The following is a 25,814-nucleotide window of genomic DNA, read 5'->3' as shown; positions in this document are numbered from 1 at the left end:
TGTGTAATATGGTAAGCAGGTTTTGCTTCCACATATGTTCTTATAAGGATCCAGATGTGTGAGGCTGGGAGCTGTATAAATACAAACACACTGAAGCGCTTATTTAAAAAAAGAAATCTCAATCATTATCTAATTTATGCGGACAGGGTGAAAGAAAAACTCACATGATCCAGTGACCTTGCATTAAAACTACTTGTGAAGGTTGAGATTAGAGAGAAAGGACACAGATCTATACAAACCCACCCTCAGCCACATATGTATTTTCTCCACAGCTGGATTAGTTTATGCAGTCTCACCTGTAAGCTCAAATCTCTTAGTGAAACATCAGCACTATTCACTCACACACACACTCTCAGTGCTTCAAACACCAACGCACTCTGTAACTTTATCCTGTGTGAGAGCTGGTGTCGACAATTACGTCAGTTTAAAAAAAAAAAGTTGAACAATTTCAGCAGTTTAACATCTGGGGGAAATAATGAAATGAAAGAATCCTCAAATTCCTGGTTGGCAAGATGTTTTGCATCTCTTTTAGGGATGATAGAAAAAAAAATATTCCAGCATGAGAGTTCAAAGGTTCACCAGTACTGACTGTAATATCAGCCAAATGAGTACATTTGTAATGAGAAACCCTTGGAAATGAATTGCTGAACGAAGGTGAACGCATAAACATCTGTCTCTGTGAAACATCTGCTTTTGACAAGGAGAAACCCAAATAGAAATGGGTTATACATTTGAGGTAGCAATACTTTTGGGAAACCCTAAGGAGGCAGAATACATTTTTTGCTTTTTGGGATTTTTTAGAAGTATTACATCAAATGTAGAACAAATGTCCTTCTGCAAGTAAAAACACTGATAAAAGTCCTGGGCAATGGAAAAAACAGTGAACCATATGTCACAAATTAATATTACTGTGAACAAACTGTGCAGAAAGGTGCATCAGCGCTATCATGTCACAGACTACAAGCATAAGAATTAGGGGTACGAATGAGGAAAAAGTCCAAACTGAATGAAGGGATGCATCGCCATGCAAGGAGCAAGACCAAGTGTCTACGGTACTTAGGCACAGCAGTGCATGAGCTAAACGCTAACATCAGTATGCTCACACAGCAATGCGAACAAAATGGTGTTAGTGGGTGTAATGATTACCACGATCATTATCTCAGTGAGTTAGCATGCTAACATGTTCTGACTGACTAAACACAAAGTACAGCAGAGACTGACGGGAAGGCCATTAGTGTTGCAGGTATTTGGTCATTAGGATTTATCCTCTAGGCACCGCTGATATCCAGATTTCACGGCAATTCATCCAATAGCTGTTGAGATAAGCAGTCTGGACCAAAGTGAGGGTCAAGCTGAAGCCACATTGATAGCCTGGCTGTTATAGTACAAATAGGAGTTTCAATTTAATGTTTATTCTGGTTGATCTACTGTGGAAACTACAGTAACTGTAGGAGCAGTAGTACTAATGTGTTTCATGAAACCTTCTCTGAACAATACTTAAACATACAATGACATATAGTAAAATATGTTAAACATATAACCAAATGAATTATCAACGCCAACCCTTGCTGGTGGCTTTCAGAGGGCAGGCACTAGGACCTGCAGCACTCCACAGTCAGGCAGACCCTGCAGCCACTTGGACGCTCCTCACTTACTTTCAGAACACTTTTCAAACAAGTGCAAGCCTCAGAAAGGACTGTTTGGGATAATTGACAAAGCATTTGTTCTTCCGCTCCCTGGCATCTCGTGGATTTGGTCACAAACTGGAGTACATTTCAGTGATCCTCGAGGGTCTTGCATCAGTGACGACAAGAGGGAGCTTTTGCAGAGGTAGAGGACTGTTTTACCTTCATCTGCTCTGCATGAATCTACAGTAACTTACTACTGTGTACATTACTACTGTGTAAAATGCAAAACAGCAAAGTAGTTACTGTAGTACATGTTTTTGCATTACATAGGAAGGAGAGATTTTTTTTGGATATTGAATAGTTGCATAGGTTCAGCTTTTAGGTTAGAGTAAAACCTCAGTTAACAATGTGAGGACATAAAGTGTTGAACAAGGTTAATTTCTCCACTTTCTATGTGCATATCTCTATGAAAGTTACCTGGCAAGAGTTACATTTCAAACAGATCATGTGGGTTTAGGTTTGAAGATCAGACCCGACAGGGAACTGATCATCTCCTCCATCCCCTCAGAAACTGCTGAAGCTTAGCCTCGGGCTCCTCAGGTTACAATAGCAGTGATCAGACCTGCGCTCGGCTCCTTGGGCTAGGTAACATTCTCAAAGCATTCCTGCAGAGTTTCTGTATTTGTATGGTATGTTGGGTTGGAAACGAGGAGCTAGCTGCAGGGTAGTTTTCTCAAATTGTGCTTGCCACAGAGGTAAAACAAATGATTGCATTCTTGACATAATAGCAGGTGATTATGCTCGAGAAGACTTGCTAAGCTATTTTGATAAATAGCCACTGTATATTCGTTATTTTGAAATAGCAATTCAAAGAGAGCTTTAAATATACGTATGATTTATAACTCATTTGCACTCTGCTGTAATGAGCACTTTCCTGTTTTGAGAAAAATCACCTCTAGATGTTTGCTGGGGTGGAAGGTTTAACAGTTTAAGTATGTAATGAGTTTACAGACAAAGAGCGGGTCTGCTTTTGGGCTACATAGTGAATATAGGAACAGAGCAACTCATTTATAAACTAAACCATATGGCCGTTATCAACTGGCATGAAAAATAAACTATCAATAGGGAGGCTTCTCTGCACACACAAAAGAGGCAGTAGTCAGTTTACAGTGACAAAGAGAGTGATGAAGTCAGAGTGATGAAATCAGAGGGGGGTGGGCTGAAGGTAGGATGCTGCTCTCAATGTTGAGTTACAGTACATTTGTAAAGGAAAGGAAATAAACAAAGCCTATTTCAGTATTTTTTCCCCCAGTGCAGCTCTGATGGGATCTGTGTTTGGTCTTTTGTCTGTCAAATTGTTCATCATCATCAATGGCAGCTTCATGTAAAGACTAATTTTACTCTCTGCAATGAGGGTTTGAGTCTGTCGTCAACCTTTGAAGTTGAAGTCGTGGTCACTTCAGTTACAGATCAATTACAAAATACATGAATGCATGTGAGGTGACAGAGCTCTGCCGCGCTTCACATCGGCTAAAAACACCTTTTCAGTTGCGTCATATATGAAGTGTGTAGTTTTGCACATTTTCTCTGTTACACACTTCTAAGAATCCAGTAAAAGCAGGTTTTACGAAAGTCATGAGATACAAAGGAAACACCAAAAGCTGAAGTTTGACATTGCGCAGAGTAAGGCCACTCTGGTCAATTTCCACCAGGCTTTGCTGCCAAAGTTCAACTAAACTGATATCTGAACTTGAACTCGATTGAACTTTGACCTTAAAGACGCTGTCCTCCACAACATCCTCATGGAGTTGCGCAACTGTACTCCCCATGGCAGAAAATATCGGGGCAAAATTAGGATTGTGACTGTTTACATTCCAATGGCGTCTGTAAGATCCTAGTTTGCTGCTTTGTAGCACTATGTGGCGCTTTTTTTTCCACATGCAAACTTTCAACTCTTGTGTGTTTGAAATGTCAAAAAGCTGTCTGACACATAATTGTGAAGCTGCTGAGCGAGTGGTGAGCAGGGCCGCCAGGATGTGAGACTGAATAAAAACTCCACGTAAAAGAGGTACACGATGTAGATGGAAAAAACATGAAATACTCTGTTAGTACTATTAACACGTAAAGATCCCGTTATTGAGGTTTGGAGCCGTTGACCGTCCCATTAAAACGACAACAAACATTATCCACCAGATGTACATTTATTGCTTAATAAAACTAGTTTCAACTCTTGAACCGGTTTGATTTTTCTGTCAGTGGTTCACTTTTAAATCTTGTGATGTAGGACTGGACCTCATTACATCTCCAACAAAGCGAAACAGAGCTGAAGATAAACAGCCAGATGTCTGTCGAACAGACGAATGGAAAGAAAAGATGGATTATACATAACAAAACTCAGAATGACAATAACCCAGAGTGTGCATGTTTATCAGGTCACCTCTCTGCAGTGGACACCACTCATCTCTTCTTCTACTCTAGTTCAGAAAAAGGTGTCGCTGACTGTCCAGAACAGGTTTGTTTTAATACACACAGAAGCCTGAACAGCCTGGTTCTACTCAGATGGACCGTACAGCATCTGTAACCTGTCTGAGAGCCCGAGCCTGGCCTGCCAGACCCTGTTCATCCACCTGTGGCACAGATTGTTCAGCAGTGAGGAATGCTGGTGTGTAGAACAGCTCCACTGATGTACATTGTTGCCCTGCATACCACAAGAGATGGAAAAACAAATGAACTCCATATTTTTACCATCACATCTACCACAACGCTTGCAGACCGAGTTTAACACTGAACGCAACACATTCTGTTCATGAAAAACTGAAAAACGTTCAAATCCGAACAGGTTGGAAAATTGTGGAAATGTCACAACATGTGCTCTTATATTCAGTTTGACTGCAGCCAAACAGAAACGTCAGTTTTGGGTTGGACAAGAACTGGCCATCACACACGCTTTCCACTGGACACTTTCCTTTATTGCTCTTTAAACATTTCTCCGATCCAAAAATTAAGAATTTGGGCAACATGGAGCAAACTGCAATAACAAGTTAAATTTAGAGTCGTATACATTTAATGCAGTTTTTCAAGAATGGTAAGCCTGCAATATTTGCTTAAGCTGATAACTATAATTTAGTCACATCTAGTTCAGCATAGATATTGATGTGTTATTCTACTGCTGGGCAGCACTCTTGTTTTTACTGGATAGAGGAGAGGAAAGTTTTGAGTAGTGCTGCTGAAAGTTGATTAATCAATTAGGTGATTAGCATTTACTCGTGACAGGACGTCAGTTTTTCTCTCAAAGACTGTCTTGTTAAATGTGATGTGCTATTTGTCTGTTTTACATCATTGCAAATTATATATACTTGGCTTTCAGTTGGACAAACAAGCAATTCAAAGTCTTTACTTTGGGCTCCGGGAACTTGTGATGAACATTTTTCCCTTTCCGACGTTGTATAGACTAAACAATCGATGAGTTTATGCCTCAATATTCTCACAATTGACAATTCAGACAGACATGTCAGCTGAGGACAAGTCACAGGAAAAACAGTGTCCCACCGCCTTAATTAGCACCTTCGTTTGGGAGGTCCAGACATACTCATTACTCTGTGTTCAAGTAATCAGCAACGCATATCATTGTCAAGACACACAGAAGCGTGTGTGTAGACACGTGGCTTTGGGTGAGCGGGAGGACATAAAGCAAACATGCAAACGATATCACGTTCCTCACCTGGCCTCTCACAATATTTGGCGTCCGTTTAATCAAAAATGTGTTTTGGCTTTACTGTGTTCAGAAGTCCATATGGATGATCCACTAGTGTGAAACTCACAAGTCAAAGCAGAGAGTACACTTATCACAAAGCAGCCAGCGTGGATAGCTTTGCTGTATGTGTTTTTTTTCCCTTTGCTTAAATGCAGACAGCACAATCATTCACCATTAAGAAGAAATTGTACTAAAAGGGGTTGTGTAGCGTCCACTTCTTTCAGCCGCCTCATGGTGAGCAGCTGAGGAGTGCAGTGTCATATGTAGTCATGTGAAGGCTGAAAGAATTGACAGACTTTGACACAGAAGAGGCACCTGATAGGACGTGGAAACGCTGTACGTTAATTTAAATCACTCTCTGTAAAGATAACTGTTCCTCACCATGTTTAGGTGTCATAATACACAGGATGAATATTTTGATAATTTCCCTCTTTTTCTGCCCCCCAAAAAGCAGGACTGTAATTGTCTACAATTACAGAGGCTTCTGTTATTCCTCCCCTCAAACCTGATTAGCCACCCTTCATATATAATTGCATCAGCATCTATCCTTTCATGCAGACATGTCCCATCATCTCTTGCAGCCTCAGGCATAGTTCGAGGAGCATGGTACCCACTTTAAGTACATGGTAAGACAAACAGGCAACTGTTTAAATCTACTGCTGTGCCTCAGTAGAAAGTGTTCGCTCTCCTAATAATTCACGAGCAGCTCCTCTGATACGACAGTGCACATTAATATTGGCCACCGGTCCAAATTCACAATTTCTGACTAAAGACAGCAGATTAAAATGGGATACAAAAACAGTGGAAAAGTGAATATCTGTAGGGAGAAGCAGCAGACATACAACAAGCCTGTGCCTGTGATTGAGCTGCAATGCCGCTCTTCACTGAAGTGCCCCTGCAAGCAGGAGTACCTCATCATCTCAGAGTGCGAGTTACAATAAGGCCACACACACAGTGTGTGAACTGTGACTCACTCTGCTCATCCAGCACGCCAACTACAACTCAACCCCATCTGCAACTTCTGCTCTTTCACACACAGTCGACTCTACAATAATGCCATTTCAGAAGGGAAACGGGCTCTTAGAATGGAAATGACTGATGTGTATTGTTCAAAATATATGATTACGTTACCGTTCAAACCAAAGCTCGTACTGATGCTGAGTGTTTTCCACGATCTTTCGATACTGTTGAAGGCAAACTGGATCAACATGGATCAATGGGCCTGTCCGATATCCAAACTTGTATTCTGACTCCACTTTTTCAAGCTTGTAATTTACCTGAGTCATCGCAGTCACAGAGTATGGACTAATTGTGTAAAGAAATCTTCTTTTTTGATTTGAGCCACTAAAAGAACGCCCAGACGACCGCTAACAGAGGCGCGATACAAACAGTCAAATTTGCCTGAAGCAGAAAACGTCAAACACATCCCCACGTATGCATTTTTACATACACACCTCGTCCTCTGTGGCGTCACTTTATTTATCCCTCCATAACAGCAGGGGTGAATTTATTTGGAGAAGGTGGAACCATAATATAGGGATACAGAAAACTGCAGTGAAGAGAACAATAGCTGCAGCAAAAGAGGCCCAAAGGTGTCGGAGTGTATGCGGGAAGCTGCGTGATTGGTCACGAAGGTGCGGGTATATCACACTCGCAGTGAACCCAGACTTTAAACAGTCAATTTGGTGAGAGTTTGCCACAAAATGTCAAAGCAAAGATGAAAATAAAATCCAGAAAAGGAAAAGTAGTCCTTTTTCCACAAGGTGGCAAAACAATAGCGATAATTCAGACAAACGTCAGACTGTCTCGCACTGAACTGAGAGCTGCTGGACAAAGAATTGAAATATTTTGGCTAAGGAGGGTCGGCTCTTAATGAAGTCCAAAGTTAACATGTGGCACACTCACTGCAAATGTGTACATCCTTCCATAAAAGAACCCACTATGAGCCTCTTTGGCCCCTCTGCATCCTGGTTTTCATTCGGCGAAAATGGAAACAGCAGCATTTAGGACATATGTTGACACACAAAAGAAGAGTCACCACAAAGACAACAGGCCACAATGCAATATACTACAAAACAACCACTGAACTGCTGGATTGTTCCAATACTAAGAATACACTCTGGATAATGCTTTCAGACAAACAAAGCCGCTACAAACCAACATGCTATATGAACTGCTTTGAACTGACAGACACAAACAGCACTGAACAGAAGTGTACACAGACGATCGTTGGACTGGGAGTGAAATGGCTTGAATGTCCACAAATTTTCTAAGATGTGTCTGGATCTGTATGATTTTTTTTTTATATGACAGTAACAGACTCAACATCAGCCAAGTGTGGACACAGGAGGATGTAAAGGTCTGGCCAAATAATTTCCTTAAGTGAAGAGAGAAATCAAAGCAGCTACTCCATCCAAGCACTGAAAGCAATATCTGATCTGGCATCTGCCACCACAACGTCCTCCAATACGTGAATTGGCTGTGATCCTGAGAACAAAAATCAGCAGGGTCAGGGTCATTATCAGCAGGAGAATTTGAGACAGCTCCGGGTGATGGAGGCTGTTTGAAAGTTCAACTCTAAACTGGGCCAAAGATAATTCACAAATGAATGAAATGAATGGTTCACCTCAGGAGACAGAGGTCCGCGAGGTTTGATCCCAAACGGCACAAACTAAACTTCCGCCGCATTGCTGAACAATCGCCCCTGAGTCATTGTTGTAAGGGTTTATTTAACTAATTTGGAGCACTCGAGCGGAGCCCGTTTCTGTGCCGAGCGTGTTGTGTTTAGTTACATTGTGTATAGAAACTGGGGTCAGCTGTGTTTCCTCAGAGCAGTGAGACCAAACACAGCCATCAGTGAGTAATGAAACTGTCCTTGTTAAATCCGCCTTTCACCGTTCTCATGCGGTCGTTTCTGTCCTCGTCGCTGATTGCATTTCGTGTCTTCGGTTTTGGGCAGTATAAAGAAAGATGTTGTACACTTTATGACACATTCTTTCTCGGGCTGTTTTCACTTATCTTTGACGTCATGAAGTTCAGTCGATCTTGTTGCGGGTCTGCGCAGATGCGTGATCTGCTGTATAATCTGAGCGGTCAACAGGAAATATGGCGTAAGTCCTCTTGTGGGAACGCCTCGGCTTGTAAATACAAAACCACAGAGCCATATTATTATTTTGTGTAAACATAAACAACAGGCTCCTATTGTCATCCACATGTTGCAATCAAAGTATCCGCTCTCAAGTGATAACTGAAGTTTCTATCTGTTGCATCATTAAAAGCTCTGGATGAAAAGGCAGAATGACTGACTGGCCCTCCCTGATCTGCCCTTTGGTTTGACTCAGCTCGGTCCCAGTTTGGACCTGATGTGGTCTTCAGGTCTCAGCACCAGGCAGACTTTCACACATCTGCCTTAAATCACGACTGACTGCCAGCAGAGGCCCCATTTCTCAACCAAAGGTCATATTTTGTTGGAAACTGTTTCCCACATAGTTGTCTGATAACAGTAAATCAGAAAATTGCTTCAACTAGATACAACAGGACAGCAGTCAGAAAAAAAAGGGAAATTATGTGCGTCAATTGCATGCTATTACCCTTCTTAACGTGTTTCCTTGACTAGTTGCCAAAAGACAAAATAAGACATTTCACTTCCCTCCAACTTGTGGACAAGCTGAGGCAGGTACACATGCAAAGACTCAAACCTTAAATACATCTTAAACGCGTTGCACATGAGTCCTTGAACACTGCAATGCTCAGTGTTCACATTTGTGTACAGCAAACCATCCAATGGCATGTGGAAGCATGTCTGTTGGCACGTGTGAAGTGACAGCAATTAAAATCGTATTTTATTTTCGTATTGTATTTTGTTACATCATGTTATGGTGGTTTTTGATTGTAACCATAGTAAAACTGGGTTTTAAAAATTGTGCCTGTTTCCAGCCAATAATCAGTTCAGAATTAAAAAACACTGGGTAAAATCCAAACTCACATACTGTAACTTCAAGTTAGTATGAAGCTCTGGTGTGAAGGTGAGATCCAAATTGTACGAATAATTCATGAATCATAGAATCTAAATGGAGCTTGAAATTCCCATGAAACAGCTAGCAGGCTGCTATGCTAAGTGTTTCCTGTAAAAAAAACAGGAAGCTAGGGAGGGACTTGTTGATATTGATTGGTATTTACAGTAGCCAATAGTGCTGAATGTTCAATATGAAACTCTAAAATACAATTAATATTACCTCCGAAATGATTTTTTTGTCATTGTTCAGCCAGATACTGGTGCACAGGTGACGTATAGAGCAAGACATAAGTGATAAAAACATCGATTATGAATTCACGGGAACTTAAACTGACAAATATTGACCAGATCCTGATTTGAACAATTCCTTCAGAATTCAGTTCCTTTTACAGATTTAACTGAACGCAAACAACCATGCTTCAGTGACACACAGACCTCCCCGCAGTTTATCTCCCTCACAAACTTCACTGTAATGTCTTGGCGTCTTTAGCCTCTTGCCAGCTATCACCTGCTGCTGTTACTGCTGTGCAGTGTTGGTGTGTGGGTGTGATCAGGTCTTTGTCAAACAGACTTTAAAACACACTGAGGGCTTCCTGATGCGAGGTCTGTATTCAGAGAGAGTGCTGTTTCTCCAAGGGGAGTATCAGTGAGAGAACAACAAATGAACTATCATTCACCTTTTTTGTGCTGGACCTCAGTCAAGACGCATTTCAGTAACAGCCTTACTAACTGTATTAAACCCTTCCTCGATTTAGCAGTAAAGCCGAATACAGCCACACATAAATTTTCTATTTCCACTGCCAATCTCCTTTCCACGCCTCTCATGCTTTTTTTAATTTTAACCTTTCTTCTTCCTGTGAACCTACTCTCTGTGACTATCGCCTCAGGAAAGAATATACTGTACCACTGCCATAGCAACAAAATTATGCCCTATTTATCTCTGACTGAAAACACTATTCACGGTACTGTAAGAGATGTTTATACACCATCGTTCCTGCACCTTCCTGCCTATCCTTGTGTATCTATGAAATCCACCACAGCAGAGCCGCCTGCATGACTAATTGATGGATTCCCATCCATCAGTTAAGATGTGAGTGGCTCAAGAAATAGGCCAAACTAACAACTGGAGAGAAACGCTTTGACGGTAACTGAAGGCTAATTATAGTGGCAAACAGCAATATGGTGACAGTCTAGCAATTAAGTCACAAAGGAGGAAATTTTATTTTAAGTTTTAGCAGTTTCTTTTTTCTGAAATTATAGTTAGGGGGTACAATTTGAAAAGATTCACCCTCACATTAAAGGATTTAAAAGCTGTTTTCTAAATTCAGATGACTGCAATAAAGCTAACATCAGCCTGTACCACTTCAGATAACATAGGACCACTCTGCAAAGTTGTTAAGTTTAATTTGGGATTGTGGAAAAAGAAATCCAGAAAAAATAAGTCACATGGAGATGTACTATTGCTGACTATATTGAAAATGTAACGTCTGTTGAAGACAAGACATCTACTACGTGTCATCCGTCTAGATCCATCTAGATTAGACTGTTTTTACCATTGTGTATGTTATAGACTTGTATTCTGAAAAAAAGAAAATGAATACTCAAATTATGTTGTGCAGACTTCTGTTGAAATTTGAACAAATTACATAATAGCTGATGAGTTTTATTGTCAATTGTAAAAGCAAAGTCACAGACCTAATTATTTCCACTAGGTTGTAGTTTATGAAACATTCTCTATACATCCATTCACCACAAAGCTATGGCATAAATGGCTGATTTTTCATGCGTTTTTAAGGGTTGAATATTTGCTGTAGTTCCACAGCCAGCAGAGCTGTCCCATTATTTGAGTATATTGCAGGCTAGACCTCATGGCAGGGCAGTTCAGGAAAGAAGGGAAAGAAAATAAAGACAGCTTAAACATATTTCTTTCTATCACCATCAATGTGAAAACAATACATATTTCATATAGATCCCCACATTTTCCTCCAGGAACCTCTGAGTTTGAGGATTTAAATTCAGCCCGAAGCTAAGCCTCAACCTGGTGAGCAGTTTTGCATGAATGACCACAGCAACGTAATGAGCAGCATGTCATTCAAAGCCCATTGGTGCCTTTCAGATAAAGTCACCTGCACCTCCCTTCCTATTTGAATGAGAGCCAGCCCTGGAGGATCGGGTTACGAGAAGGGCTATGTGACTTTTACCATATGAATGAAGCCACTGCCATTTTTTTTAGAGGGAGGTAGATTGTTCGTGGTCTGCAGACTGGATTGTGTGCCACCCCAGGCTGCTTGTCAGTCATCCCAGACGGGGCTCATTAAACTGACTCCATTAGAGCTAATGAGTTGTAGGTCAGTGGTTGTGGGTGGCCTCTCCATTCAGGGCTAACAGACCACATAAAATGACTGGCTTGCACATTCAGTTAATTCACACCAACACGGGAACAACTGTTTTGTCTGCCTTCACTCTGAACCTGCATCTACAGGAGCCTCAAAGTATCCCGCACCAAGACAGTTTGTCTTAATTCAGTCAGTCAGATGACTTGGAAAGGCTATAAGAAATACACTGCAGGTGTAAAAAGCTGCGGCTTTATGTCTAAACTCTGACTTTGCACAGCAGAGACTGGGAGTGAAGCTGAAATACTACTGTACATGACCAACAGCAGCAGTGTAACAGCACAGGAGAAGTGCAGCAGGAGCCTCTTGTAATAGATACGTTACAGTATTGCAAAGTGGGCCATAACTTATGGTTATCTTCACTATTGATTCATCTACCAATCATTTCATATATATTCAAATTGATTCATTAATCATTTGGTCTACAAAATATCAGAAAGCTGCAAAAATCCCAGAACACATGTATTCATACAGTCCAAAACCAGGTTGAAAAATAATTAATTGATTATTAAAATCATAGAGTACAGACTGGCTATTTGGTGCCTAAGGTCTGAGGTCATCACTTAAAACCACTGCTGTGGAAGCTATTAAAATTCCCATTAAATCAAAACTAGTGTTTAAGTATTTTAGTCACAGGTTTTGTACAGGTTATAAAGTTGTGTTTTTGTACGGTAATCAGTGAGGCCCAGCACTCAGAAACCCTTTTCCAGCCTAATTCTTGTCTCATTTGTGGTTTGACAAACAGTAAATTTATCTAATTCAATGCCCATATTGTTAGATTTCCTTGTTCCGGTATCTGCCATGTCTCGCGGGACCACGTGAGCGCGGTTTCCATGGGAGCATATTTTCCAGATTCATACCATAGGGACAGGGCCGCTGTCTGGTGGTCTGCTGACTGCCATTTGGTGGCCAATTCTTAACATACATACAGCTCCATTAAGCTGCCACTTCCTCCCAGGTGCTCAAATATCTACTTTAAAACGTTTTGAGTTCCTTTTAAAATACTGAGTTACAGAAATGCACACAGAAATGCACACAGCATTACAATACTTGTGACCGACAACAACCGATGAAAAAATAAGGTCAGAAACGAGACATAAATTCACATGTAAAACCAAAGCAAAGTACATGACATAGCAGATATCAGCAGCCGGCAAACGCCAAAACAGCTAACCACAAAAACCACACGCTGCAGCCTCACAGCATCACCATTTCCAGCTACACAAACACCATCTGAACAAGCCAAAGCATCAAGTCACCATAAGCGTGTTAGCATAAGCAGCAATGAGTTACTTAGCTTGACGAAGCGAAGCGGCGATCCTCCAAATCTCCGCGTTGAGTAACTTTATGGAAATAAAGTTAGCTAGTTTAGCTAAATCCCAAAACTCCGCTTCTCCTGCTTGAACCGACATTTGAGTACCGGCTGAAAATGAGTCCGGCCCAAACACATTTGTAAAAAGGTGAACTAGCTTCTGAAATGTTTGTAAAATAGTTTGTAAATGAGTGAAGAAAAGCGCAGGGCGGTGATATAAGCTAACTGGAAACGGGTGCGTTTGATTTGAAGTTGTAAATTGTTTCTGTTTTGTCTTGTTTTGTTTGTTTTATGACATCCTCAATAGAAATACGGGTCAACTGTCATTTAAATATGGCTCTATATACTACCATACCCATGAGCCTCAGCTGCCATTGCTATGGAGGCACAGCCAATCAGAGGGGCCCGAACACTTCCGCTTAAAATGGTTTAAAAAAAAAAAAAAACGTCTTGGAAGCGGCATTTGACAAAACAATTTCACCTCAAGACCGATTTAGCAGCTTTTCTGAAGCTTTTGACCATGTCACGTGATCTAGCAGGTGTAGTTTCCTCACCTGTCAAAGAATTGGAGACGTTCAAATGTGCATTTTGATCCTGAACACTTCTATTTTAGCTAGGAAGCTGAGTTATAAAATATATTGAATAAAATCCATTTTAAAATCAATAAAACCATTGATCCCACTTTAATTAATTATCAGGAGCAAAAGGCAGTATGAGATCAGAGGCATGGTATAAATAAATAATGAGAATACTATATAGGCTACCTTATATGCATATTACATGGATCATGAACATTTTAAATAATAGGTTCATTATAGCTTACAACATACATAAATGATAACTATGAAATGTATAAAGATACAAGCATAAATAAAGTGATGACATAGGCTGTTGCTATGCATATTACAATAGAAAAACTGGAATTAGGTGGTGAGTTAGAGGTTTAGTGCCTACAGATAGCAGCCACATGAAACAGTTGTTGCACTTGAAGGCAACTTTTGTACCACAAAAGGGGGAGAGCATGACCACCGAACAGCCTGAAATTTTAACAAGGTTTTGGAAATGTTCCATGAGGATCTTGCTCATGCTCACTCGAAAACACGTCCTGCAGTGTTATCATTGGCACGTTGTGTTGCAAACATGCTGTTCAGCATCACCCCAGTTGTGTTTTATTGGGCCAGGTCCGGGAAGTGACAGGCAGTTTCAGGAAGCTGAAGTCAAACCAAAGCTGCCATGACACAGTGTTTGCTCCACAGCCATCGCACATTATCCTGCTTAAAGACAGAGAGGGTTCTGCCAACAAATAGCACGTCCTTCATTGTTGCACCATCACCATTAATGGGAACAAGCAACATTTTTCCACTCTCCAGTCATCAGGTGGTCGTGCGCTGCTGTAGCCCATCTGCTTCAAGGTTCAATGAGTACTGCGATGTGAGATGCTCCAGCGCACACAAATGTTGTATGGCGCTGTTATGTGCATATTTGTAGCCCACCTAGTAGCTTGAATGAATGTTGCCATTCTCCTCTCACCACAGACTGCTGACTGCATGTTTCTTAACCACTTAGTAGCTGTTACAGCTGTGTGTCGAGGGCCAGAATCTGATCCTCAGAATAAGTGCGACATTTGTTCTTGATTAGCATGATGGTTATTTTTCATCATATATAAACTGTTGCTGTGAAACCGCTTCAAAATAATAACAGGAAGAATCAGAATCGCTTTATTTGCCAAAGGCACAATACACACAGGAATTTGACCAGGTGAACATTAAAAATTGAAAGGCTCAGTTAAATTAAATTATATACAGCTGAGAATTATAAAATATGCCTCATTATGCTACATATACTGTTTTGCATTTGTATGCGAGTTAGGAATAATAGAGCAAATAGGCCTCTGCTGCATTATGCTACATTTGCACATATTGCAGAGCTGTGGCAAATACTGCACATATTGCACAGTCCACAAACAGTATGAGTGTGTGTGTGGTGGGTTGCGTGGTGGGTGGGTGGAAAAAGTTAAAAGCACAAATATTCAGATCCTGTTATTTTCACAGAACTCCGACTGTGCTCCTTACACAGATATTAACTCTAATAACACACTATCCATGACGTTAGTTTATGTTCCTCTGCTGCTGTAATGCAGTTGATCTTTGACACATTCTGTGGTTTTTCATAATAAATCTCATAATGTTTGGTGGTTCGGCTGCTGGTATCAAGTAGCCTAAAGCTGAATTGTCAGCATGAAACATCAATGAGAGTCACAGCTAAGATTGAATAAAGATTAAAACTGATAATGTTTTAGTCTCTGTATCATATTGCCTACAATGACTGCATCATTCTTGGCTGGGATCTACACAAAATCTCAGGTACTTTCTGTTCTCTGAATCTGACACCTACACGAAGATCAAATTTAAAGATAAGATAGAGCTTTATTTATCCCGAGGGAAATTGCAGTGCAGCAACTGCAGCAAAAAGTAGGAGAGAGTGCAAATATAAAACTTAAAATACCAAAAAGGTGCAAATCAAAAATAAATTTATTGGACATTTTACTTCTGGTTTTTGAGGCTTATTATAAAGGAAATGAGTCAAGAGCCTGTTTCTCCTTTATTGTGGGTTCAAGGTCCACTTACATGCTTTATCACAGGGCTAATGCAGTTTGGTGGATCTGTTGATATGAGAGCTCTGTTAAGATTTCATCTAACACAGTTTTAGGACAAAACAACCTAAAAGTGCTCACAAGTCAGCAATGACCACTACGAGATATGATAATATGATGTAGCTGTAAACTCCATAACAAGTCAGTAAGTCGACCTTGAGTTGGTATTGTGTTGTCAAAGTATTTTGAAGGTCAAAACTGAACTTTAATGCTTAAAATGGATAGTTTATGTACAGTACAGCTTCCTATGCATACATGTATTTTTGCAGTTATGCTCCTTAAACTGAAATAAACCTGAAACACACAGCTGAAACTTTTTTTGTTAGAATCAGCAGCAGTTAGATATTTCTTCCACCTCTGTTGGTCCACCAGTTCACTGCAGAAAAGATGAGCGTGAGACTTTATGACAGAGACTTATGACAGCTGGCTTGTCGAACTGCCCGTCCTGCGGTTGAAAGGTCACAGGTTTAAACATGGAGACAGCCAGAGACCACCGCTGTTGAGGTGCCGTAAAGCAGGAACACTTCCTGTGCCAGTGTAGGCTCTTTACAGGAATACACTGGTGTCATTTAGATTTACAGCCCATTTTCTTCTGTTTATATATATGTTACATTCCTTTCACTTTGCATGGCGTGTTTCCTCAGCCGTGCTGGAAAGTACTCGCAAAGAAAGCCTGAATGTAAAAAATCTATATGAATGTCAAGTCAAGCTGTTTTCAGGGATTATTTCTAATCTTTTAAAGAGCCTTTCAGTGGGTGTCCGCTGGTTGACACTAAGTAAGATGTAACAGAGCAGGCAGTGCGCTGACACTTAAACACACTTGAGCACAGCGACATGACGATAAAACAAGACGACAAAACAGAATTAAGGCTTCTGGTTTATTGTGATGGATTATGCAGCTGGAATGGTGTCTGCGTTTCATCGCTGCACAAAAATGAATCACGCATCTCTGAAATCAGGCCTGATGGAGTCATTTAAGAGACAGAAGAGACACTGGACAGAAACGTCATGTGGTGCTGACATCTTTCTAAGTCCTCTGCTGTGTGTATGCGGCTTCATACACAAAATACCGAATTCTTAAATGATCTGGTTTCTACCTGTTCCTGAATAAACTTTACGTGTCTGGCTTTGTATCTGTCCGTTAAAATGCAGAAGAATTTAAGTCTCAACAAACCTGTCAAAACTCATAAATTAAGGAATGCTGACACGGTTTACGACGTTAATATAAAACTAAACTACATGTTTCCACTCTAGATAATCTACATTATGCAGGTCTGTTTCGTTATTTCGGTATGTTCAGTATGTGAGGATCCGACGAGCGGGAATAACATATTAACTTTCTCTTCCTGTATCAGTCTCACAAAGAATGTGTTTACAGTGGGTTTATGAGCCGGTGAGACGCTTTCTCTGCGTGTCTCTCAACAGGGATACAGAGTGGAGGCAGAAGAGGGCAGAGGTGTGCTGGATGGGGGCCACAGCCGGGCCTGATGGCAGGAGCCCAGAACACATGGAGCTCTAATCACGTCCTCTAGAAGCCACAAGGTGCTACAGTTCACGTGGAGACACTGAAAAGGTAAACCGACAGGTGGATGATGTGGGCAAAGACGTCCCGTCAATCCGTGCAGCAGCGTTTAGACCAGCCGCTCAAACCTTGTGTCGGGTCTCAAACACTCACTCCATGATGACATCTCTAAAATAAGACACAAGCATGTTTTAGTCTAAAATATGGAAGTGAATACTGTAGAAAATTCAAACTGACCAGGAGTCGACTGACATGTTTTATTTAGGGTCAATACCGATTATCAGTAATCAATATTTGGAACTGGATGTAAATCTGCAGTAAAGAAATTCTTAGTGTCAAATTTCAGAATAACCACTGGTTGAATGTTACGAAGTACATCTCCTCAAGTACTGTACTGTTGTACAATTCTGCAGTATTTGTATTTTACTTGAGTATTTCCATTTTCTGATACTTTATACTTCACTGCATTTTGGTGGCAAATATCGTACTTTTGTATAACGAAGAGGTTTTACTTTTATCTTCTACTCAAAATTTCACTCATTTCCATAAAACAGCAGTCTCTTCTCTTTGTCTGTCAACAGACTTTCTTCACTGTAGATTCAACACACGTGAAACTAAGCTTTAATTAAGGCTCAGTTCCATTTAGGTGTCCTGTACAGCAGGCCAGCAAGCCAGTCTAACACCACAGGACTGGATGTGAAAGATAAGAATGAAATCCACCAATCATTAATGTTACTGAGTACAGCTGTGCTGCTCTGCTATGACACATATATAAAGTCTGTGATAAACTCACAGTAGACATATTTGCTTTGCATGCGATACGTGTCCTATAGAATGTTTCAGGCAGCAATTTAAGCGTTAATTTATTTCTAATTGTCAAATAACTTGGTATCATTAAAAGAAGCCACAGAGAAAATCACTTTTATCCTTTCTCATCAGTTTTGTCCTGAGTTTGTTCTCAACATTCAGAGCCTTTCACTTCCTCGTGTGAACGAGATGCAGTCACTGGGGAGGCGCTGCGCTCCTTTAATGTTTTTTCTTTCCCTTTTCATCAGCCTTGTGATCAATAAACAAAGGTTTCAGCTTTTTTTTTTTCTGCTTCCTGCTGTAAATCAGCCTCCCCGGGTGTCCTCAAGCAATCCAAGCTGGCACTTGATGTCATTTTGCTCATGTCCTAACGTTGCACCAGACACAGGAAGCGAGCTCAGAGAGGGGAGGTGTGAGAGGAGATACTAACCTGAATTAAATGCACCTCACACTCATTAATTGATGTAGGCATTCACATTATGTTCTTCTGTACAGGCTGTGATTTTTCTTTTGATTTGTTGTGCCAGCAGTTTTAATCCAGGGCATTCACCCTGACACCTGAGGCAAACACAGTGTGTAATAAACCTACCTGACGGAGCCTGCTGGCAGAGCCACCGCAGGTGTTAACACGCCTGCCATTCTTGTTGTACTGCGTTAAATACAGTGCACAGCCTGTCAGTTTACGCCGGCCAGCATGGACAGATGTGTTGTTGTGTGAAGTCACGGTGTGATGAAAAGAGAGCGGTATGATGGGATGTCACAACAGTGTCTACTTAGATCCTACTGGCAACGTGACACCTGTTCCCATGGTTAGCTTACACACAGACGATCTATTCGTGTGTTCTTTACTGTGAATTCTTGCTCAGTTTCTGGAGTAATACGATGGTTTTCCTCCTCACCCAGACACAAATCATGGATTCCCTTTTCATGTCTGTGAATACGGAGCAAAGATTATATTAGACTGTGAGCTTAGCCGAGCTCAGCTCAAATCGTGAATATCTCTGGAGTCGAGAGGCAAACACCCAAAAAAACTGATGGATACTCAGCTTCAATTTATTCATTCATAAAACCACAGATATGACAGTGTTCCTGTTCAAATATCCATAACATAAAACCATAGATCTAAAGAAAATGGTAAAATCTAGAATGAAATTTAACCCTCCATATTTCTACAGACCATATTAGACAGCTGGAAAGAGATCACTGTCCTCTCTGTGGGCGATATGAGGTTGATCATTTCACCATGATCCGTTAAACCGCTTCACGTTTCACGATTACATTTAAAATCAGACATTTTTCACCCTTCATCCCATTATCCTGCCTTTTCCTTTACAACTGCCACTCTTCACAATGTCCTAGCCTAAAAGGTAGAATCCTAACAATTGGACCTTTCACCACCTCTAACCTAAACTTAATCATTTGATCTGTGGCTCTTGTGTTGTGGGACAGCCTTACAGGAAATGGAAGCTGACTAAGAAATTCCTGTAAATCTCCTGTAAAACTACAAGCATGTCAGGCACAGAATTTTGTATCTACTGTACTTGTAAAAACATTCACTGCCAAGCCACTGAGCATTAAGTGTCATACCCTTAGTGTTCGGCAAGGTGTGTTTTCCACTTGAAAGAGGAGCTGCTACCTGCGCCTATTAGCTTAATCTCACTGTTGGACATGTCGTACCTTGAAACTGGGAAAGAAAAATGGGGAGTATCCACACACTGGATTAAAGCTTCCATAAGTTCACTGGAATGAAATGCAATTTCTGCCTCAGAAGGATTTGGAGCTTAAATCCACTGTTCAAACACTCTCCAGTTCAACTTCACTGAATCTGCTGCCCTGCAACTGGCCTAAATATAAGATGCGCTGTTCTTACATCTACCTGTCTGTACTTTGACACTGTATCAGAAACATGAAGAAGAGCACTTCAGAGCACTGAGTGAGAGATACCAGGGTCAACGTGCCAGTAAAGGGTCTGATCATTGAGTATTCTGAAGTGTATGTCTGTAGTAACTGTGCCGATGCCCTCAGGTTGTGTGCCCATGAGGTCGTCCACGCTGGTCCTGTTCCTCCTCTTCAGTGCGCAGGCTGTGGCCGCCATCGCAGGAGCAGCGCAGCAACAGTGTCCAGGCAGCAACCCCAGCTCCGTCCCCACAGTAGACCCCAAACTCCTCACCAAACGCCGCTACCTCTCACCCAGGGTGCTCTTCAGCGCTCAGCCGCCTGATGCGGAGCCGGCGGGGTCGCAGGGTGCCGGCAGAAGGACCCGTAGGCGGGCAGGGCAGCCTCAGCACCGCGGGGTTTACTCGGTGTGTGAGAGCATCAGCGTCTGGGTGGGCAACAAGACCAAAGCCACGGACATCTCCGGCAACGAGGTGACAGTGCTGCCGGACGTCAACATCAACAATGTCAACAAGAAGCAGTACTTCTTTGAGACGACGTGTCACAGCGCCCGCTCGGGCAGCTCTGGCTGTCTGGGGATCGATGCGAGACACTGGAACTCCTACTGCACCAACTCACACACTTTTGTACGAGCGCTGACGTCCTTTAAGAACCTGGTGGCGTGGAGGCTCATACGCATCAACGTGGCCTGCGTGTGCGTGCTGAGCCGCAAGTCATGGCGGCAGTGAGGACTGTGCGCGCGCGTCACGCACACACAGGGTCGCACGCTCAGTGAAACACAGTACAAACACAGACATACTCATCACCAAAGACTTTCACCTTCTGCACAAAGTAAATTATTGGTATACGTCAAAGTATCAGGACTGCGTGTATAAACACCAGGCCTGGGTCAAACAGTATGTGACGTTTGTCGCTCTTTTACCTGTTCAGGTGAACCAAACATTAAAGGGTTGCTGCTGTGTCACTCGTGCCTACTCCTCATGTACAGGGTTTCCTCGTTTGTCCTCATAAAAATCCTGTCCACAAAAGCTGTTTTAAAAATCTTCGTCCACGTGAAAATGGAAAAACACAACTGAAGTGCTGCAAAGAGCAGGAGCCAGTCCAACAAGCGGTGATATGACCTTTAACCCTAAAGCAATGTCGGCCAATCAGAAGCCTGAATAAAAGCTGTTACTGGTAGGCAACCTGCAACCAGAGGTCTGATCCTACTGAGGTGAAGGCAGGTCACGCTTCTGGCCTAATGAGAGGGGGGTGTAACTGTGCACATCCTGAAAACTGTTGTGGAGTTTCTTAATATTTTCACCCAAAAGCTTCATGTTCAGTGACCTAAAACTGTCTGTATGAGGAAAAAAGGTTGAAACGCATAGAAAAGCTACGATTTGAAAAATACCCGTGCACGTGTGGACTAGGTGTTACTCTGTCTTCGCTGTGACTCAGGTTCAGCTTGTGGAGGTTGGACCTGACTGCTGAGTCAGCATGAGCACAGTCACCAACCCCCCAAGAATTACTCCTAAAGAGGAACTCCTCTGTCTTTGGGAGGTAGTTCACAGTTCAGAAGCAGCTACTTGAAGTCTGAAAAACTGCCTTAACTGATGTCACTTGAGTCGGTTCGGTCTGAAGACGACAAGTTTGAAAGTGAAAAAAACCTGGAGGTGTGGAGACCCCCAGACCTCTGCAGTGCCTTCCTCGTCTGCTTGAGGCTACATTAGCCGCTACTAGCATAACACACCCAAATCTCCAACTGAACTGTCAGAGTTGCATTGTGGGTAATGTAGGTGCCAGGTTTTGACAAGGAAGAAAGAAATGCATAGAATGAAATAAGACAATATCTGATGTTGATTCATTTTTTTTTAATGAAGTCTCCATCATGATTCTGGCAACATCACGAGAGCGCGATGCTGAATCAGTGCAGAACTACAAACCAGCTTTGGGGAAATGTAGTTCTCTACTGAAGAATGAGACACGTCCATCAAGAGACTTGTTCCTGCTTACAGTTTAATGTCAGAGCAAACTTTAGCAGCAAGTCTTAAGTGATCACATGTATGTTTAGATTGAGACAAGAGTTTTTGGGCTTCTTTGTTGTATAAATTATTTGTTAGTCTGCAGAAGCAAATACTTAATTTTTTATTTAATTATATATGTGTGAAATCCTCCATATCTCCAGTCGCATTTACCATGTGAAATCAGAACAATGTAATATATTCATAATAGATAAATAAGGCTTAAATATGGATGAAATAATGGGAAATTTGTGACAATGAAAACAACAAGAAGATCAAACTGAAGCAGGAAAGAAAATCTGCTGCTGGTGTACAAGGTCAAGCAGAAAAATCATATGATAAGAAGAATTTCGCATCACGCCGTCAACCAAAGCCAGCTGTAGACTCACTGTCTGCTCTGCTAAAGAAAGTGAAAAATAAAAATAAAGTGGTGTTACATCTGATCAAACCTTGAAATCTAGTGCAAACAGTGGGCGAAGATGACCCTGCTCTGAATTATCTCCATCACTTCAGCTAACAAGTTATTCATCATGGCCAATGATAAAACATGAGGATTTTTGCCCTCACGTCTGTTTCTGTGCTGCTGCCGTCATCTGTCTCTAACTCTAACTCTTTTACACATGAAGAGACCCTTAAAAGAAGCTCATTTTTAAGTAGAAAGACATGTTTAGTTGGAAAGTATTGGTAAAAGTGGAGGATTAACACAGCTCAGCCTTTCTCAGTTTACTGCGATGCAATGCAAAATAATGTCAGAATAAAAATCCCACTTTTCGAGGGCTCTGTAGATTTTTATTTTTAGAGCCGTTTGATAAATATACGCCCAGGTTCACCTGAACCACAGCTAAACCGAAGCCTCACCAAAAGCTTGATGCAGTTACCTCATAAGATCTGCCTCACGTGGCCACAGGTGATTGGGAAAACTGTTATTGAGAGGAAATTAGTTTCAGCTCTCTGACTTTCCATTTTGATTAACTGCTGGGGAAGGAAATTAAAAGCAGCACTGGGGCCATGCACAGTGTAGATTTTCTCATATAGAGTCTACTTTCTCAGCTTCTGCAGCAGGCTTCATTTGAGCCTCACATCTGATGACCTCTGGTGACATTTAGGGGACTTCCACACTGAACTGCAGCAATGGCGTTTAAGAAAGCACATGATTTTATTCAAGGCAGAAAGGGCTTAAACCTGTCATTCACCTTAAACTAGCAGAGACAGAGCAACAAGCCCCGAACACTTTTAGCATCAGAGCACAATCATGCTAATTATAGTATTTTTCTATAGCACATAACACTCACTCTGAGTGGACTGACGCAACCCACAATTTTTGGAAATACAATTTGACCCAGGTCTGATTGAAGCAAAGCGTTTGTTCCAATGTTGTTGTTGATATTGTTATTTATTAAACACTCCCATACATGCACTGTGTGCTTTATGAGCTTTGTTGTATGGATGGTAAGCAAAGACTGGATAACCCCTTGACACGGGAAGAAATCTCATTTTTTGGCCTGCATGGAAAAAAGAGAGAAAACCCATATGGCTTCATTTTACTGCCAGTAATTTGGTGTTTTGGCTTTGCTTCGTGTTTTTCTCCTGCTCTCCATTCTACAGGAGATATAAAGCAAAAGGGGGGAGGGGGGGTACATTAACATAAATAAGATTGTATATGATTCATCAGGCTCTGGTTGATAATATCGTAGCTTGCCATTTTCTTTGTTTTGGCAGTGACATTTCAGTGCCATCAGCGCACAACAAATTGCTCAGGAAGCATGAAGTCAGTATCAGTGGTGATTTTGTTTTTTAAGGCTCAGAGCCCAATTTTTGTGTCACAGCTGACATTTAAGACGTCTGATGTCAGTGCACAGAGCTTGGAGGTAAAGTGGAAACAGAAACAAAGAGGCTGCTTGAGATTATGTTTCTGGGAAAATGGCCTTTTTTTAAGATAAGTATTCCCACTTGAGATGTCTACCTGTCAACAGTAAATACGATTTGTCAGAGCCAACTTGTTTCGGTTACTGCTGCAGTTTGTTGACCTCAAGCTCAGGCATTGATCCAAAGCGCAGCCTCCAAAGAAAACACAACACTGCCCTCTAGAGGCCAGAGGTGAGAACAGGTGTTCAAATAAAACAGGATCAGGTGTCACAATAAAACTTTCGGTCGACCATTATGATGAGTAAAGTTATAAAGTTGAAAACGACCGATTCTTTACGTTGTTTCACAAAGCAACAAAGAGAATCGTTACTTACCTTACGAAAAAGACAACGTATCAAGCATTGTGGAGGGCGCTAGCTTAGCTGAAAGCTAAAGGCTAGTTAGTGACTGTACTGTGCGCATGCGTTGTGCTGAGTTCAAGTTAACGTGATCAACTCGGACAAAAGGCCTCGCTCTTCGACCGTCTTAATAGGAGGTGTAGCCAATGCACATAAACGCAGCTTGGGTTGAAAAATACAGACAATTGCATGGAGACAAAGACATTATGATCACAAAAACACCTTTAAACAGTCTAATATCTAATATTAATACAGATAAGATATCTTATCATCACGTGAGAAAATAGGTTTAGTCTCTAGGAAGCAGGTATGTTTGACATGAGGCTATCTGATTTTTCTGTAAGCAAAGTACTGATCACGTGACTGTAAATTTACAGAGAAAGAATATGGCTTTGTGTTACTGTAATATTTGAAACAAAAACAAACAAACAAACAAACAAACAAACAAACAAACAAGTGAGTACCTTTAGATTTACTTAACTTTTAATGATAACAAAAGTAACAACAACAATAATTTTTCGTGGAAGATAAAGTTATGAATGTAGAAATCAATCAACAAGAATTAATTCCACATGATTCTTGACCTAAAATACACTGACCTTTCAAAGAGGTCGATGGTTGAAAACTCCCGATAATAATAATAATAATATTAATGATAATATTCTTAATAATAATAAAAACAGCAACAACAATAATAACAATAATACACGTAAAAGCATGCAAATTTTATTGTCAGGGGAAGAAGTGACAGCAGTACCCATGAATCCAGAAAAAAGCAATTTTGTTCATATATGTAAACTGGTGTCAACAATGCACAGCTGACAGACTAGCTGCACTCCTGTCTGTCCACTAGATGGAGACATTGACGGGACCTATAATACTTGAGAGCGTCTGTCCAGCCTGGTGATTTCTAGGGTTTCCACTCTGTGTGGTCTCTGTTGAAACACACTGTGAAGACCACATGCATTACTTACAGGCCCTGCATTTCATGAGAGTGTACCACGATGATTTCAAACAATATTTTAAAGGCTAGTTATTCATAATTAACTGATGTGCAAGGCCTGTCTTCATGAAAGCATTATACTCAAAAAATATGTTTGGTATCACCAAAGTGCTCATTTCTTCACCTCTGATGTGCCTGAAGGATGACTCACATATGCACCATATGGAGATCCGGTTACATTATGGCACCAGATTTACATATCAAGCACAGCAGAGGAGGGTGAGGAGAGGGCGGCTGCGGAGGGATAATGGGATTTTGACTCCATTATACCCCGAGGATATGGTTTCAGTTTGGGTGTACTTCCACAGTGATAATTACAGCTCTAAATTCATGACAGGATTGGATGACCAACGCAATATTAGATTAACATTGATGCAGTCCAGTGAGCTTATTCAGGGTTACATGAAAACTATTAATCATCTGGAATTCAACAGGGTGCTCGATCTATCTATCTATCTATCTATCTATCTATCTATCAAAAGAGGGAGCAATGCAACCAGTGCTATAAATGGATCCTATTATATTTTTGCTGACTCTTGTGATGGATGTCATCTGATAAATAGAGGA

The 25,814-nt window shown here is 41.2% G+C and overlaps 1 protein-coding gene across 1 annotated transcript; it reads left to right on the top strand.

Annotated features, from left to right (window-relative positions):
• Positions 1-1,782: 1,782 nt before the first annotated feature.
• Positions 1,783-20,708, top strand: ngfb (nerve growth factor b (beta polypeptide)). Its single transcript, XM_076741786.1, has 3 exons — positions 1,783-1,830; positions 17,181-17,328; positions 20,110-20,708. Exon 3 carries the CDS (start codon positions 20,121-20,123, stop codon positions 20,706-20,708), a length of 588 nt encoding a protein of 195 aa, XP_076597901.1. The 5' UTR covers positions 1,783-1,830; positions 17,181-17,328; positions 20,110-20,120.
• Positions 20,709-25,814: the final 5,106 nt, after the last annotated feature.

The sequence above is a fragment of the Chaetodon auriga genome, chromosome 2 (assembly GCF_051107435.1).
Source record: "Chaetodon auriga isolate fChaAug3 chromosome 2, fChaAug3.hap1, whole genome shotgun sequence".
Taxonomy (NCBI): domain Eukaryota; kingdom Metazoa; phylum Chordata; class Actinopteri; order Chaetodontiformes; family Chaetodontidae; genus Chaetodon; species Chaetodon auriga.
This window is presented reverse-complemented; position numbering and strand designations above follow the sequence as displayed.

Excerpts from the sequence above, each read along its gene's own strand:
- ngfb (XM_076741786.1), top strand. The coding sequence starts at position 20,121 with ATGAGGTCGTCCACGCTGGTCCTGTTCCTCCTCTTCAGTGCGCAGGCT.